The sequence below is a fragment of the Paramisgurnus dabryanus genome, chromosome 13, assembly GCF_030506205.2.
Source record: "Paramisgurnus dabryanus chromosome 13, PD_genome_1.1, whole genome shotgun sequence".
Lineage (NCBI taxonomy): Eukaryota > Metazoa > Chordata > Actinopteri > Cypriniformes > Cobitidae > Paramisgurnus > Paramisgurnus dabryanus.
The window spans coordinates 25,918,324-25,933,978 of NC_133349.1; the positions used below are offsets into that span (position 1 = coordinate 25,918,324).

Genomic DNA, 15,655 nt, shown 5'->3' on the forward strand with positions numbered 1-15,655 from the left:
GACCAGCCAATCAGAGCGAAGCTTTCATTGACAATGACACACACGGGCACGGCAGGAGTTAATGAAAAACTATTCACTTTCCACACATATACACACACACACACACACACACACACACACACACACTCAATATGCAAAAAGTGCACATACTCATAATTATCATATTGCTTTACAATCATAATACTGTAGTAACTGTACTGTAGTAAATTAGTTGATATGTCACACGTGGAATAACTCACGCAGATTATTATGGTTTTACCTGGTTAGCTGTCATTACTGATAAACTGTGGCGTCTGTAACATTTACAGCTATTTCATATTAAAATGACTCATCAATCGACCAATAATCTATTGTAAAGTTAGTCATAAGATTTAAATTAGATCACACCTTTATCTCACACATCTGGAATAAATTAGCTTCTGATCCAAATCTGCATTATGATATTAAAATATATTACAGAATCTGAGTCAAAGCTCAGCGATTGCACTGCATTAAATGTTTATGTTTGCTTTTGCATTTTACCTGTTAGTATCATTTTACTGTTGTACATTTTTACAATTATTGTAATAATCAGTGCTATTTTATGGTTTTACTGTGTAGATGCCTTAAAGTTGCCTAAGGAATGCATTGATACAATCTGTTACATTGTTCTCTGATATCTACATAGAAGGTATGTGGCTTTATTTAGTGCATTTACAACCCTTGGATTTGCCTTAAGAATGAAATGGTCTATTATTACATCATTTGAAAGAGTCATGAATAATAATGTTGAGCTCTGCTCTGCAATGCATTAACTAGAATATCACGCTTACTCAGCCATCACATCTTTGTTTAAGCTTTGTAACAACATTGTAATTAATTTATAGTGTAATTTAATGATGGGACATACATCTCGACTGTAACTTCACAGTTATTTTGTGATTGGTCTGTTTTCCAGCTGTCTTTTGCATGCACAAGGTTTACATAAGAAGGAGGAACAATCGTGTTTGAGGCTCATATATGTCATTACCATGTATAGAAGTCTTATTATTAATTTATGTAAATACAGTTTTACATTCTATGTTACCTTTAATATTATATTATGCATTATAATATGCACTTATGCATTTTCTGTACAACTATTTTGTATTATATCCAAAGCAACTTACTGTACACTGTCAGAAAAAAAATGTTAAACAATAGTAATCCCCTTTAAAAGGTCCTATGTTCCATTTGATACAAATCATGTGTATACATTTGGTAGCAATTTGTTACTATGAGGTACTAATATAAACTCTTTAGGTACAATTTAGGTGTACTTTTCGAAAGGTTACCTTCCCAATGACAGCTTTTTTGACTATTTTTTTTCCTTAGAGTGTATTCAAGTTATATATTTTATACATTAGTATAATTATATGTATGTATGCTTTATTTTAAATATACTGCCAAGTGGCAACATGTGTAGTTTTTTCTTTGCCTACGCTTAAGACACCTATATGGCTCCATCACTCCCCGTGACACCAATAGGGTCAAGCAGTAGCGAGGATGGAAATTACTGAATAGACAAATATGACATTTCACCCATGACCTGACTCTTAAAATGACTTTCATTGATCTTGTCATATTTTTGACTTTATTTGAATATCACATTTAAGGGCACAATTAGGTTATAATGACACTAGTGACTGATAGATCACTATATCAACTGCTAGATCCCAAATGTTCAAGAAAATAAACATTTCAACAGTATGGCTACACTAAAATTATTTACTTTTATGAAATGTCTGCCCTCTAGTGGAAATGCTGAAGACTTGCATCACACTGTAACAGCTGATTACATGTACAGTGGTGTAGTCATTATATATATAATATTGCATAATATTTAGCATGCTCATTACAGTGACTGATCTATAATAATTCATTAATAATTCAAGTGTATACTTGTTGAAGCTCTCTAGTTTCAAACGCTGACAAAAATGCAGCACGAAGTTAAAATTGGTTTTGCAAGTCAAATCAATCTACTATTTTAAGTTTTGGCTTAAAACAGTTGACATAAATTTAAAAATTAAGTTATTTTACTTGAATTTATAAAAATTGTGTTAACTTAAAAAACAAGCTGCATATTTTTTACAGTGAATACATTGTAATATATTTAGTGTAGTCAGATGATTTTCACACTTTTAGTTCTCATATATACAGTGCAGTATGTTCTTCGTGTGATATTATATACTTACAGATGTTCGCTTTTATGTATGTATGTATGTATGTATGTATGTATGTGTATATATATATATATATATATATATATATATATATATATATATATATATATATACATATTTTTGTTTGCTTAGATAATATCAACACAACTTTAAGCAATGAATTAATATTTTATTCTAAACAGAATATATCAGTCCCTTATTTGTACAAAAATACCTGAAAAGGTTACAATTAGGATTTGTAAGCCATTCAGCTATTTACATATCCAGGCTGAAAACATTATCAACACAGAATATGAGACGGAGAAATATTTTTCTTTTCGTTTTTTTTTTCATTCCCTGAAAGACACAGATTTGTATATATTTATATTAACGGTCACAACACTTTTTTTGCATTGAGAAAAAAAAGCAAAGCTTACTGTAAAAATACTGTAATAATATTCCTGCGGTGTGAGGTTCTGCTTTACATTACACTGCACGTTATATATATAACATGTTATTATGATTCATAACATAAGCAATAACAAGACAAATGTGTTATTAAGAGCAATCCTGAAAATAATTACACAGTAAGTGCATGGTGTAGGTTAAAATGACTCTGTGTAATTAAAATGTAACACAAACTGTAATGTAATGCATAACCTCTACCATCTAAACTACTAATAATGACAAATGATCAGAAATCATAGATCAGTACCCACCATAACCTGACTGGAGAGAGAGAGAGAGAGAGAGAGAGAGAGAGAGAGAGAGAGAGAGAGAGAGAGAGAGAGAGAGAGACCTTAAGCTAAATGAATGCAGAAAGTGAAGTTATTTGCTAGATTACATTATTCATCATTCAGGTCGGAGATTCATCATAAAAGAAAAATGGAAAGTACAGAGGAATGGTGTGGTCAAAAACTTAATGAAAGGAGTCAATGTTAGTTTAATAAAAAGAAAAATACAGGAAAAGAAATCTTGCTGGTCCACAGGACCAGTTTTAAACAGCCTCCGCTTCAACCCTGAGCAAACCCAGTTACATTCATCTGTTTTAAATATAAAAATGACATTTATTTCTTTCACTTTCAACAGCTCACATGTTTCGCCGATGATCCCGAAGGCTCCTTTCAACAACAATGAAGAAAACGCAAACATTGCCCTCTTTGATTCATATTAAAGGAACATTTCTAAAGTATCTACAAGGCATACATTTGTTAGCATAATAAACGTATTTGCGAGTTTTTAAAACAGCGATTTAGCTTAATGATGACCTTCAGTGAGTACAAGTCCAGTTTTCAATCAGCACAATGCAAATATAACATAATCTTTAAGGTCGATTAGCACGACAAAGCAACATAAAATAAAACAGATTCAATATATACACACTTAACCAAATAAAACAGAAAATGCACTAAAACAAGTCAAGTTTCTTCATTTTATGTCATCGTGGAAAAAATCTGCATCCAAAAATTCAGTGTGATATCTATGTGAACAGTTGAATGGGTGAATGGAGTGTCTTAAATATTTTGTGAACCAAATAAAGTATCACAGACAATGTGATTGCACCATATAACTGTGGTATTTCAGAAATGACGTGTATTGGACATATTAACTGGTAGAAGAAGTGCTGAAAGTCCTACAGGCCATTTTCACCAGTAACATACAATAAACTAACTCTCACGTAACATACAACATCCTCTATCATGAACGGACGCATATCAAAACTGGCTGCAGAATATGCTACTCGATAAAGTGAAATGTTTAATCATTGCCTTGCTGATTGTATAGATTGTATAGACAAACTCTGAAAAATAAAGATAACGAAATGTCAAAAAGGCTTGTGTGTGATTGTGACACTTCCAAAGCAAAATATCAACAGCCACACAAAACAAAGCCTGGGTTTATTGAGACTGACCACTAAATGTAATATGCAGAAATGTTCAAGAAGCCCTGTGGTCTCTTTCTGTGGCTAAATTATCCAATGAATTTTAACTTTAAGTGTAAATGATGTCATATCCTTAACTTCTTATCCTTAAGTCATGAATGATGATACAAAGGCCCGGTTTCACAGACAAGGCTTAGCTTAAGCTAAGTCAAATTAGCATTTTAAGTCACTTTTATAAAAAAGCCCCAGAAAAAAATACTGGTGTGCATCTTAAGGTCAAAATAATGACACTCACATATTTTAAGATTTGGTCAGGGCAAGTTATTTTCAGTTAAGACACCATAAACCTCATTAATTCTAGTCTTAAAGGGATAGTTCACCCAAAAATGAAAATTATGTAAATATTTACTCACTCTCATGTTGTTACAAACCTGTACATATTTCTTTGTTCTGCTAAACATGAAGATATTTTGTGGGAATGTTTGAAACCAAACCAATAAGAGGCCCCATTGAGATCCATAGTAGGATAAAATAATACTATGGAAGTGAATGGGGCTCATGATGGGTTTGGTTACAAACATTCCTCAAATAATCATTTGTGTCTATTAGAACAAATAAATTAATACAGGTTTGTGACAACATGAGCGGGAGTAAAAATTGAAAGAATTTTCATTCTTTTTGGGTGAACTGTCCCTTTAAGGCTTGTCTGTGACACTGGGCTTTGGAATATACAATAAAACTTCTTTTTAAAGTTATGTTTTTGTTGCTTCTAGCATTGTACAGTTGATTTTTGGGAGGGAAAACAAATAAAAAACAAGAGACTGTTATAGTACTAAAGCAGGATGATGGAGAAGTGTTAGGTAAAAATGGGATCTATTTATCGAGTTGTGAAAGTACAGCGCTGAAAGAAAACACTAAACTACGTTTCAAGTAATCATTTGAATCCAGATAAATAAATAAGTTTGTCAAAACAATACTTTAAATGATTGCGTCGTTTGCATTTTCTACTTAAAGGTGCTCTAAGCGAATTGAAGCGTTTTAGACCATAAAACATTTTTTGTTACATACCGGAAACATCTCCTCACTATCTGCTTGCTGCCTGTCCGCTGATCAAACTGTAAAAAAACGCGATCTCTGTAGACAGCCCAGACTTCACAAACGGCAATATCAACAAATGGCCAAACCTAGCAGCACAAAACCAAACAAAGTATTCCAGCCAATAAACGACAAGAAGGATTTGGGGGTGGGGGTTGGGCGCGTTCATGAAAGCACGGAAGGGAGGGGGAGGGGGAGTAGTTAGCTACGCTCTGTCTGTTTGAAAACAGTTCAAACATCAACAGGAAGTGACGTCGCACATTATTCGCTTAGAGCGCCTTTAACGCTCTTCTGGGTGAACTTGTAGACGCCCTCTCCATCTAGCTTAATACATTATAGGTACATACTGTATACTAAAAACATGGCTCTTTTTTTTTACATTGCATACAAAAATATCTCTACAAATCTGTTTGTATCGATTGCTACCGTGGACAAGGCAGAATTTTAATTCGAACCCCACCGTATAGTGCAGGTGGTCTGTAGCCTGGACTTCACAGTGTGATGTACTGAAGACAATCTATTGAAACATGGACAATGAAGTTGCTGTAGTTCCTGATAAAGCAGAGATCCATCAGAGGGTTTAGTGGTTATTTTCACTCAACTCAACAGATTCGTCTTTAAAATCAAGGCACCGTTCCTAATAAATGTGGGGTTGATGTCTGCAGAGAAGCTACGGGCTGCTTATACTTGTGTTTAATGGGATAGTTCACTGGAATTTGAGAAACATTATATACTTTATATAAGGTGACTACTGTGTACTTACATAAAAAATAAAACATTTTATATATCATATATATATTGTGTACCTATGTGTTGTTCGGGGTACACTGTCAGAAAAAAGGTACAAAACTTTTTCTGTAGCTGGGGTGGTACCCTAAAGTTATGTTTTGTACATTTACAGGTATACTAAACATAATACAACGTTGTACCATTTTGGGGACATTACTGTACCTAAAGGATCTATTGTGTACCTGTAAAGGTGCAGTTAAATGCTTTGTACCCCTAACATTAATTGGTACAAAATTGGTCCTTAAAGGTCCTTAATGTGTAATATTATACCCCAAAAGGTACAACATTTTAATGTGTTGTATACCCAGAACGGGACAAAAATTAATCTTTGAGGGTACCACCCCAGTGACAGAAATGGTACAGTTTTGTATTTACATGCATATACTTTATATGTAAGTACAATGTAATAACACATATTGACACAATAGAGTCTGCTAAATGACTTAATGTAATGTAAATGCAATAGACGTGTTTATCTTATGTAAGTAGATAGTAGTTAACCAGTATCCTTATATATTTTTTTGTTGTTTTTTAACGTTAAAAATGTCTCAGTTTGTGTTATAGAGAAGAAATAAAGTCATATGGGCTTGAAACAACACGATAAAGAATTCTTAAAGGTGCATTGGGATGTGTAACTTCTAAGTATGGCCAGTAGAGAGCGCTGCAGTTAATGGTTTGTGATTGGAGTAGCAATGTATTTAACAGTCTAGATACGAAGGCATACGCGTTTATGCATGAGAGATGCTCAAAAACATGAGCAAATAGCCCCAAAATATTACAAAATAAAAGAAGCGATTGCAGAAGAAACCTGTCTAAAACTCCTACCCATCCAACTGAAGTACGGATAAGAAGAAGAGAATGCACAAATTTAACGGCAACATCTTTTCACAGTACTAAAAAAACAAAAACCCTATCGGCCGTCCACATCTTACAGACCTTTCTAGAACCCGCTCGATTTACGAAAGCCAAAATTGCCATAGCATGGTTATTCCTGGTTCACGAGTGCAAAATGAAATGATTTAAGAGTGTTCTGCTGGTCTTCCCAAAACTACTAATGCATTCAGACCGCAGATCCTGAAGAAACCCTCTAGTCTGGAGGATTTGTCCTGAGAACCTGGTCCGGCCACGGTGGAGTGTGCGTGTGGCCTGAAGGTTCGTACACACGAGTGTTTGTCCCCCGTTCGATTTTTGCCGGTCTCTCACGGACAGAGAGCGGCTTGCGGTGTGCTTTTCTCCAGCCCAACAGCACACTCACACCACCGCAGTGTTTGTCTTAAGCCAGAATCAGGCATGTGAGGGTCATAAGGCCACAGCGGTGCAGGGGTGCTTCAGTTTACAAGGCAGAACTCCTCTGTTTAGACTGTAGAACTCCACAAATTGGATCAGGTCCGAGAATTTGGTGGCGCCCTCGTCGAGGCTCAAGAACATCTCACCGTCTTCCTCACACTGAGAAAAGAGATTCAAGATTTAATACGGTATAAAAATGCTGGATTGTTTCAACCCATGCTTAGATCAAATATGGACATTTTAACTAACAGCTTCTTGGATATCTTTGTCAGGTGAGAAAGTATGACCAAGCAACTTGTGGTGTGCAAAGAAATGTGTTATTTATTTTTTCACAGCGGTGCAACTGCTATGGATGCTCCATTGAGGTAACTACGGCACAGATGATTTTAAATACTGCATGCAAGAATTCTGCACTACATTCTAATCAAGCAAGGGTGGGCATTTTTAGTCTTGGAGGGCCACTGTCCTGCAAAGTTTAGCTCCAACCCTAATCAAACACACCTGAAAAATCTAATTAAAGGCTGCAGGATTGCTTGGAAATGACATTTAGGTGTGTATGATTAGGACTGGTGCTAAACTTTGCAGGACAGTGGCCCTCCAGGACCAGCAATGCACACCCCTGTAATAAAGAAGTAATTATACCGTCAATATACCATTACAATAACAAATCTAATGGTGCTAAGGTGGCCTAAGACTTTTGCACAGTATTGCATATGGGTCAGTGATGTGACATTAATTATTCAGTGTCTGTATGGTTCAATTTCATGTAAAAGGATTACAAAATAATTTGCAGATTACTTGGATACATTCTCTTTTTTGAGGAACACGTCTAACATTTCTGTTTTATTTCATTTTGAAAGAATATTTGGGGGATAATTGCAAAAAATTGTCAATGTAGTGTAACCAATTGGTGTAACCAATAATTTTTTTTATTAAAATATAAATATATTCATAAAAAAATGTTGAATAATGGTAGCCTACCCGCATTCACAAACATACAAAAAGTGCTAGACATGCTAAACATCTCTGTCTCATAGAAATTCCTCTTTTAGAAATGTCAGCCAGAAAACGGCCCAATCTGAAAAACTGATACTTATGACATCACAGGCATCTCACTGCCCCTCCACTTTAAAATAATTGGCTACATTTTTTGAGTGGCAGCAAAGTCAGCCAATCTGTAATGAGATTGCAAGTTAAGCCAGTAGGGGGAGCCAAATAGGTGCAAAACCACTTGTTAAAAATCCCCCACCCTAATAGAGCTATCTGAGAGAGGTTTTTAGGAAGCTTCTAAGGCATTACAGACCCAAACAAAAACTTTTTTGTCTACATGTCACATCACAGAACAGGGATAAATACTCAGTTCAATCATTCTATGTCACCTTTAACTGATGTCACAGATACATAAATGCCATTTGACTTTGTAGGCATAGCACAGGGTTCCTCAATTAGTTTTAACATAGGCCAAATGTTGCCAATACAAAGCCAATAGGGCCTCTAACCACAATGTTTAATCTGCTATTCTTGTTGTTGTTTTGAAAAACTGGATTTCCATGCAAACCAACTGTTCATCTCCACACCGGATACACTCACCATTTAATAGTGGTTCAATGGGCACAAAACTCACAGTATGGATAATCCAGTTACAGATTGGATAATTTTTTCGATCAAAAAATTAGGGGCTACTGTCGCTTTAAGAGAGATTCTGCACAGAGTCACATGTTGCCTTTTTCGTATTTCTCATCACTACCCGTACAATCTATATCACCTTGAAGCTTGCTGCGAGAGATAAAAAAATTTTACGAGACGTTGGGCTAGCGAATTTGCGAGCTCTGAATATTATACCACAGGACTGTTGAATACTTTTAATTCAATGTCCCACTTGTACAGTAAATAACTTTCGCACATTGTATGTTTTCCTAACCGTGTCCATCAGGAAGTGAACATGAGTATATTCTGATGCTGTAAAGTCTTACCGGTAAAATCTGGAAATGTTTGATCTTCTGGTGGTGACACAGTGTGAGCACAAATGCCCTGGGGTTGCTCTGACTGTCCCGTAACAAAAACATTCTGTTGCACAAAAGACAATGGAGTGTAAGTCTCAGACGGTTAATGTAAAGATCTCAAGGTATGTTTGAGAGTAACTAATAGTCTGTACCCGTCCACTCTGCCCTGCTGATGGATCATCTTGTGGGACTCCTCTCGTGAAATACGACCATGGAACCACAGCTGAGTTCTGTGGATAGCTGGAACAGAGATGATCATGAGAGTCTGATGTTAATATGTGCGGCATGTCTTCATATTGCAAAGAATGTCTAATGTTATAACAATGTGTATATAACAACTCTTATATATACATTCAAAATGTAGACGTTTTAATGCATTCTTTAAGTGATATTTTGATCTAAAAGCTTATACTTGAACATTTTAACAGTTTTTCAAGGTTTTAATATTGTAGTCATTAAACATAAATGTCATTACGCTTATAACATTGATCTTAAGCATTTTAGAAGATAAGCAGTACCTCCACTCAACGATGTGGGGTGCAAAGGGCTGGGGCTGCCCAGGACATTCATGCGCTGACTTCTCTTCTGATATAACACAAACAAAGTCATAGAGTTCATTAACATTACAGTTCTGACATTCGAGGAACTGAAAAATTTTCGAGGAACTGAAACCTACTGTTGACACAGTAATTATGTTAAACTCGTGTAAACTTGTTGCACGCAATTATTAATATCAGTGATGTTAAGAGGCTTAAATGACTCATTGCAAAATGTCAGGTTCATTTCAACACGTCATCTTCCTAAAGTATCAAGAATCAGTATAGTGAATCATCATAGTAAAAAGAGATGATAAGTAAATGAAGCTGATTGGTGGTACTGACTCTCCAGGCGTGTCCCTCCTCCATGGCGGCGCTCTGAGCCTCCACAGGATTGTCAATCACTCTGCCGATACTCCCTGAGAAATCCATGGCAACCAGAGAGTTCTCTGAGACACTCCTCTGAAAAACATGAATGATGGTTATAATCGTATAATGATTATCTCCTCATGGCCTTTATACTGCCAAACGTATAAATGCTTATACCATGGGACTGTTGAATGCTTTATTCAGATTGGTTGAGAAATGTTCCACACATATGCATTATTTTTCGATAAACGCAAACCGGACCTGTCAAATGTCTTAAAATAACCACCAGAGCAATGTTTGTGGTAACCGTGGTATAAGCAAAAAAATTGACACCAGCCCTTTGAATTATTTGAAAATAATGCACTCAGCTTTGCGTTGGGCCGCATTACCACCTTGGGTGTGCATTATTTTTGAATAATTCAATGGCCGTCATCAATTATTGCTAACATAATGCACACCCACGGTGTAACAACACTTTGTCTCGCATTAACACCTTGCTTGTGCATTATTTTCGAATAATTAAATGTGCCTTTGTCAATTTATGCTAGTTTATGCTAGTATTAACGTATTCTTGAACTCGCTCCTGCATGTTCCCGAAACAGTCTGCATTACGTAATATCCATAGGACAAGCTGCAATAATTGTGTTTAACTGCCAACACTTGAACAATCATTCCATAATGTGACATCATGGCCCACATACTGGCACATGTCTGAATAATGCTCCATCTGTGAAGACTGAGGGTGTACAGTTAAAGAGACAGAGTCTTACCACAGGGGCTGGGAAGTGTGACAGTAACGTTTTCCTCTGCTGGGGGATCTTGTAATTTTGATAGAGCAGAATCCCATACTAGAAGGAAGACAAAACATCAAACAATTTATGCATTTTCCTTAAATTAATATAATGGTGTCTTCTAGATCACCCAGTGAGAGGGGTGAGTTCCAAATCACTTAGTTAAAGGCTAGATCACCCATTGAAAGGTTGTAGGTTCTAGATCAGCCAATTAATGGGGCAGGTTTTAGATTGCTAGGTGAAAGGGCCAGGTTTTAGATCACCTAGTGAAAGGGATTGGTTCTAGATCACCCAATGAAAGGGAATGGGTTCTAGATCACCCAGTGAAAGAGGTAGGTTCTACATCACCCAGTGAAAGGGGCAGGTTCTAGATCACCCAGTAAAAAGGGGCAGGTTTTAGATCACCCACTGAAAGGGTGTGGATTCTAGATCTAGCAATAAATGGGGCGGGTTCTAGATCTCCCAGTAAAGGAGCCATGTTTTAGATCGCTTATTGAAAGGGGCAGGTTTTATATTACCCACTGCAAGGGGTGAGTTCTAAATCGGCCAGTAAATGGGCGGGTTCTAGATCACCCAGTGAAAGAGGTAAGTTCTACATCACCCAGTGAAAGGGGCAGGTTCTAGATCACCCAGTAAAAGGGGGAGGTTTTAGATCACCCACTAAAAGGGTGTGGGTTCTAGATTGAGCAATAAATGTGGTGGGTTCTAGATCTCCCAGTGAAAGAAGCATGTTTTAGATTGCTTATTGAAAGGGCCAGTTTCTAGATCACCTAGTGAAAGGCATTGCTTCTAGATCAGCCATTGAAAGGGAGTGGGTTCTAGATCACCCAGTGAAAGAGGTAAGTTCTACATCACCCAGTGAAAGGGGCAGGTTCTAGATCACTCAGTAAAAGGGGGGGGGGTTTAGATCACCCACTGAAAGGGTGTGGGTTCTAGATTGAGCAATAAATGGGGCGGGTTCTAGATCTCCCAGTGAAAGAAGCATGTTTTAGATTGCTTATTGAAAGGGGCAGTTTCTAGATCACCCAGTAAAGGGGCAGGTCTTAGATCACCCATTGAAAGGGTGTTGGTTCTAGATCTCCCAGTGAAAGAAGCATGTTTTAGATCGCTTATTGAAAGGGGCAGATTCTAGATTACCCATTAAAATGGGGAGGTTTTAGATCACCCACTGAAAGGGTGTGGGTTCTAGATTGAGCAATAAATGGGGTGGGTTCTAGATCTCCCAGTGAAAGAAGCATGTTTTAGATTGCTTATTGAAAGGGGCAGTTTCTAGATCACCCAGTAAAGGGGCAGGTCTTAGATCACCCATTGAAAGGGTGTTGGTTCTAGATCTCCCAGTGAAAGAAGCATGTTTTAGATCGCTTATTGAAATGGGCTGGTTCTAGATTACCCATTAAAAGGGGCAGGTTTTATATTACCCATTAAAGGGTGTGGGTTCTAGATTGGCCAGTAAATGGGGCGGGTTCTAGATCACCCTGTAAAAGGGGCAGGTTCTAGATCACCCAGTTAAAGGCTGCAAATACTAGATTACACAGTGGGGGTGTTCTACCAACCTTGAAGAGTCTGAAGGCCGTCATCCAGCACGTTCGGCTTTGCTCGTCCTCTGCACACAACATCCTCAGTTCCTTCACTTCATTCCTTACTTTGTTAGGCTGCAAACAATCGCAGGACACAACGTTAGCCTCTCTGTTAATAATAAAACTGTGCTGTTGTGTGGTAAACGTTATAATGCACAAACATTTTCTAAACTAAATATCAGTTTATGCCTATTACTGAACAGTGTGTTTTCCATTTAACTTTTCTAAACTTTACTAAACTTTTCTATTAAGTTTATACAACAGATCAAATAAACTTACTTTTATGCAAAACTCATATTCCGTCGGTGCATTGTGCAGTTTTTTCCCTGTTATTACTGTAAAGACATTGCTATCCTCCAGGTCTGCTAGTAGCTGTAAATGCCTGGGTTCCTGTGAACGATCAGCCAACAGCTCATGTCATTTAATGGATAAGAGGGGAGAGGGCACTAAAACAGCACTCAAGAGTGGAGAGGGGAAGGGGGGTCTGGCCAAGACCTAATGGCATTAACAGACAATTGTACGTAGACCAAGCACATTTAAGATTTATGGTTGCCATTCCAGCATTTACAGTACAGTATGAAAGTTAACTCACCTTTGACGTTCCTTTCGTTGATATGTACAACCCTGACCGTCTTAACAACACATACAATTTCTTCCACGATTTCCTGCCCAACTCTTTCACATGCAAAAATCCCTGGATCTCCGGACAACTGCTAGAATTTAAAAAGTTCTGAAGAGACACAATAAAAGAGCTTTTACTTTTTTTAAGTGCAGATATTTAGTGTTAGTGGCTCATTAGGACAGCAGTCAGTTGGATGACCGGAGAAGGCTCTTATCTGTTAAAGAGTCATATGGGCTGATCTTAGATCAGGGGGAAAATGCACATACCTGCAGGAGCTGAGACGGAGGAATCGTCCCATTACTCTCCTGACACCAGGCCACCATCTGCTCTGGGAAAAAGTTCTGTGGAAAAAACATTGATGTAACTCATTACACACAACACTATAGAAACACTAAACACTTTCAGATAATGAATAAATCCTATTTAAGTTCGAACTAAATCCATTTTAGTTCCAAACAAAAATCAATTTAATCAATTTAATGCCATGCACCACTTAAAAGTAACAAGCAACTTTAAATCAGTTTGATAACAAACATGATTATACAGGAATGCAAGGAAAGAAAGATTTATCTGATGTAACAGTGGTAAACATACAAATTATTCAACAAAGGGAAATATTTTGGAAAACTTTGTCTTCTGTGGTTAAGGTCGATGAAAAAAGAACTGCAATTATTCTAAATCATTCGAGAAAGTCTTTGTTTCAAACAATACAAGTATTACGTAATCTTTTTAAACATAAGCCTGCCACCCATTACCCTTCCACTAATGACTTTCTGTCAGCAACAAGAATTCTCTAAATTAGGTCCAAAGCTTTGTTATGTATCACATTATTCCTTAGAATTTCATACTGATGGTGCCAGAGCCAATAATTTTCAAGTTACATGAAAAACCATTGTGTAAATCCGTAATACATAATAAGGCTTATGCAATTCTGTATTATGGTACTAACTCTGCATTTCTGAAGTAATTGTATAATTATATATGTTATTTAAAATTAAGCATTATTTACTGTAAAAAAAGGATAACATATATCAGCCAGAGGTTACGTAAGAAATAATTGCCAATGGACCAATAATGTGCATTATTTTCAAATAATTCAAAGTCAGTTATTCTGTTTATTTTATTTTAAATTCAAGACATTTATTTTGAGACATTTGACAAGTCAGGTGTGTTGCATACCCGTGGAACATTTCTCAATCAATCAGAATAAAGCATTCAACAGGCCCACGGTATAACATAAAAATAACCATACTATACGAGTGCTATGAAACACAGTGTAAGAGAATGACTCTCAGGGACAATAGTCAAATATATATTATATAAGATTATTTGGTTATACATTAAATAGCATTTGTTAAAGGTGCCAAAGAATGCATTGAAATAATCTGTTAAATTGTTCTTTGATTATTTACATAGAAGGTATGCGACTTTATTAAGTGCAAAAATTATTCAGAGACGATTTTAAATGTCAATTTACAACACTAGGATATGTCCTTAGAATGAAATGGTCTTTTATTACTTTATTTGAAAGGGTCATGAATAATAATGTTGAGCTCTGCTCTGGTTGCTCTGCTCTGAGGCTCATGTCAGTAGCTCACAATAGTAAACAGACTTTATATGTTTGAGCCTGTATCAGATGAAAATACAGATTTTGAGGAACAACTTATTGTTTGGAGATTGTTAATGGACAATCTGAGTTTTGTTTCTGAGTGGTAAGTTTGAGTTTTTTTCAGTATGGACCTGCAAAACGTAATAGTAGGACTTCAGCCTAAACGCTAGCATAAAGCATTAATTGACTCACAACGTTGTTTTTAGCATTGTAACAATTTTGTAATTAATTTAATGTGTAATTTAATGTTGGGGTGTACATCTTGACTGTGACCTCACAGTTGGTGTTATGTTGTGATTGGTCTGTTTTCTAGCGGTCTTTTGCCTGCATTACGTTTACATAAAAATGAGGAAACAAACGTGTTTAAGGCTCATGATTTGTCATTACTCTTATTATTCATCTATGCCTATGTAAGTACAGTTTTTTATTCTATGGCACCTTTAAAATAATGAACCATTAACACTTTACAATAAGGTTGTAATTGTTAACAATAAAAGTAAATGCAATAGCTAACACATGAACTACAGTGTAGTTTTTTTTAATCTTTATTCATTTTTTTGTTAACGTTAGTTAATGCCAATACAATTCTTCATGTTAGTTCACTGTGCATTAACTAATGTTAACAGCTACATCTTATGATTTAAAAAAAATTATTACTATGCAGAAATTAACTTGAATTAAAATGAATAAACCTGTTAAAGTATTGTTCATTGCTAATGCATTAACTGATGTTAACGAATCTTTCAACATACGTTTCTGTTACAGCAATTGAAAACATAGTCAAGGGCCAAATTTGCTTTTAACTAAAAATTAGTATCTCGACTTGTGATTAAGATCTCACATTCACAGCACAGATTTTCATCTCTTTTTATGTGCAGTTGAATTAAAAAGACACAAAGTGTTTTATTATCCGCC

At 36.2% G+C, this 15,655-nt stretch overlaps 1 protein-coding gene across 8 annotated transcripts in view; it reads right to left on the minus strand.

The window, feature by feature from the left end:
* Nucleotides 1-3,103: 3,103 nt before the first annotated feature.
* The window catches only part of grb10b (growth factor receptor-bound protein 10b), an 83,423-nt gene continuing 70,871 nt past the window's right edge, over nt 3,104-15,655 (minus strand). For all 8 annotated transcript variants that reach the window (XM_065246235.2, XM_065246234.2, XM_065246236.2 and 5 more), the window contains 10 exons: nt 13,398-13,472; nt 13,102-13,239; nt 12,789-12,899; nt 12,486-12,584; nt 10,912-10,989; nt 10,118-10,234; nt 9,755-9,821; nt 9,389-9,476; nt 9,207-9,300; nt 3,104-7,392 (listed from right to left, as the gene is read on the minus strand). In XM_065246235.2, coding sequence (XP_065102307.2) covers nt 7,246-7,392; nt 9,207-9,300; nt 9,389-9,476; nt 9,755-9,821; nt 10,118-10,234; nt 10,912-10,989; nt 12,486-12,584; nt 12,789-12,899; nt 13,102-13,239; nt 13,398-13,472 — 1,014 coding nt within the window. In that variant the 3' untranslated portion in view covers nt 3,104-7,245. The remainder of the gene's footprint in view (nt 7,393-9,206; nt 9,301-9,388; nt 9,477-9,754; nt 9,822-10,117; nt 10,235-10,911; nt 10,990-12,485; nt 12,585-12,788; nt 12,900-13,101; nt 13,240-13,397; nt 13,473-15,655) is intronic.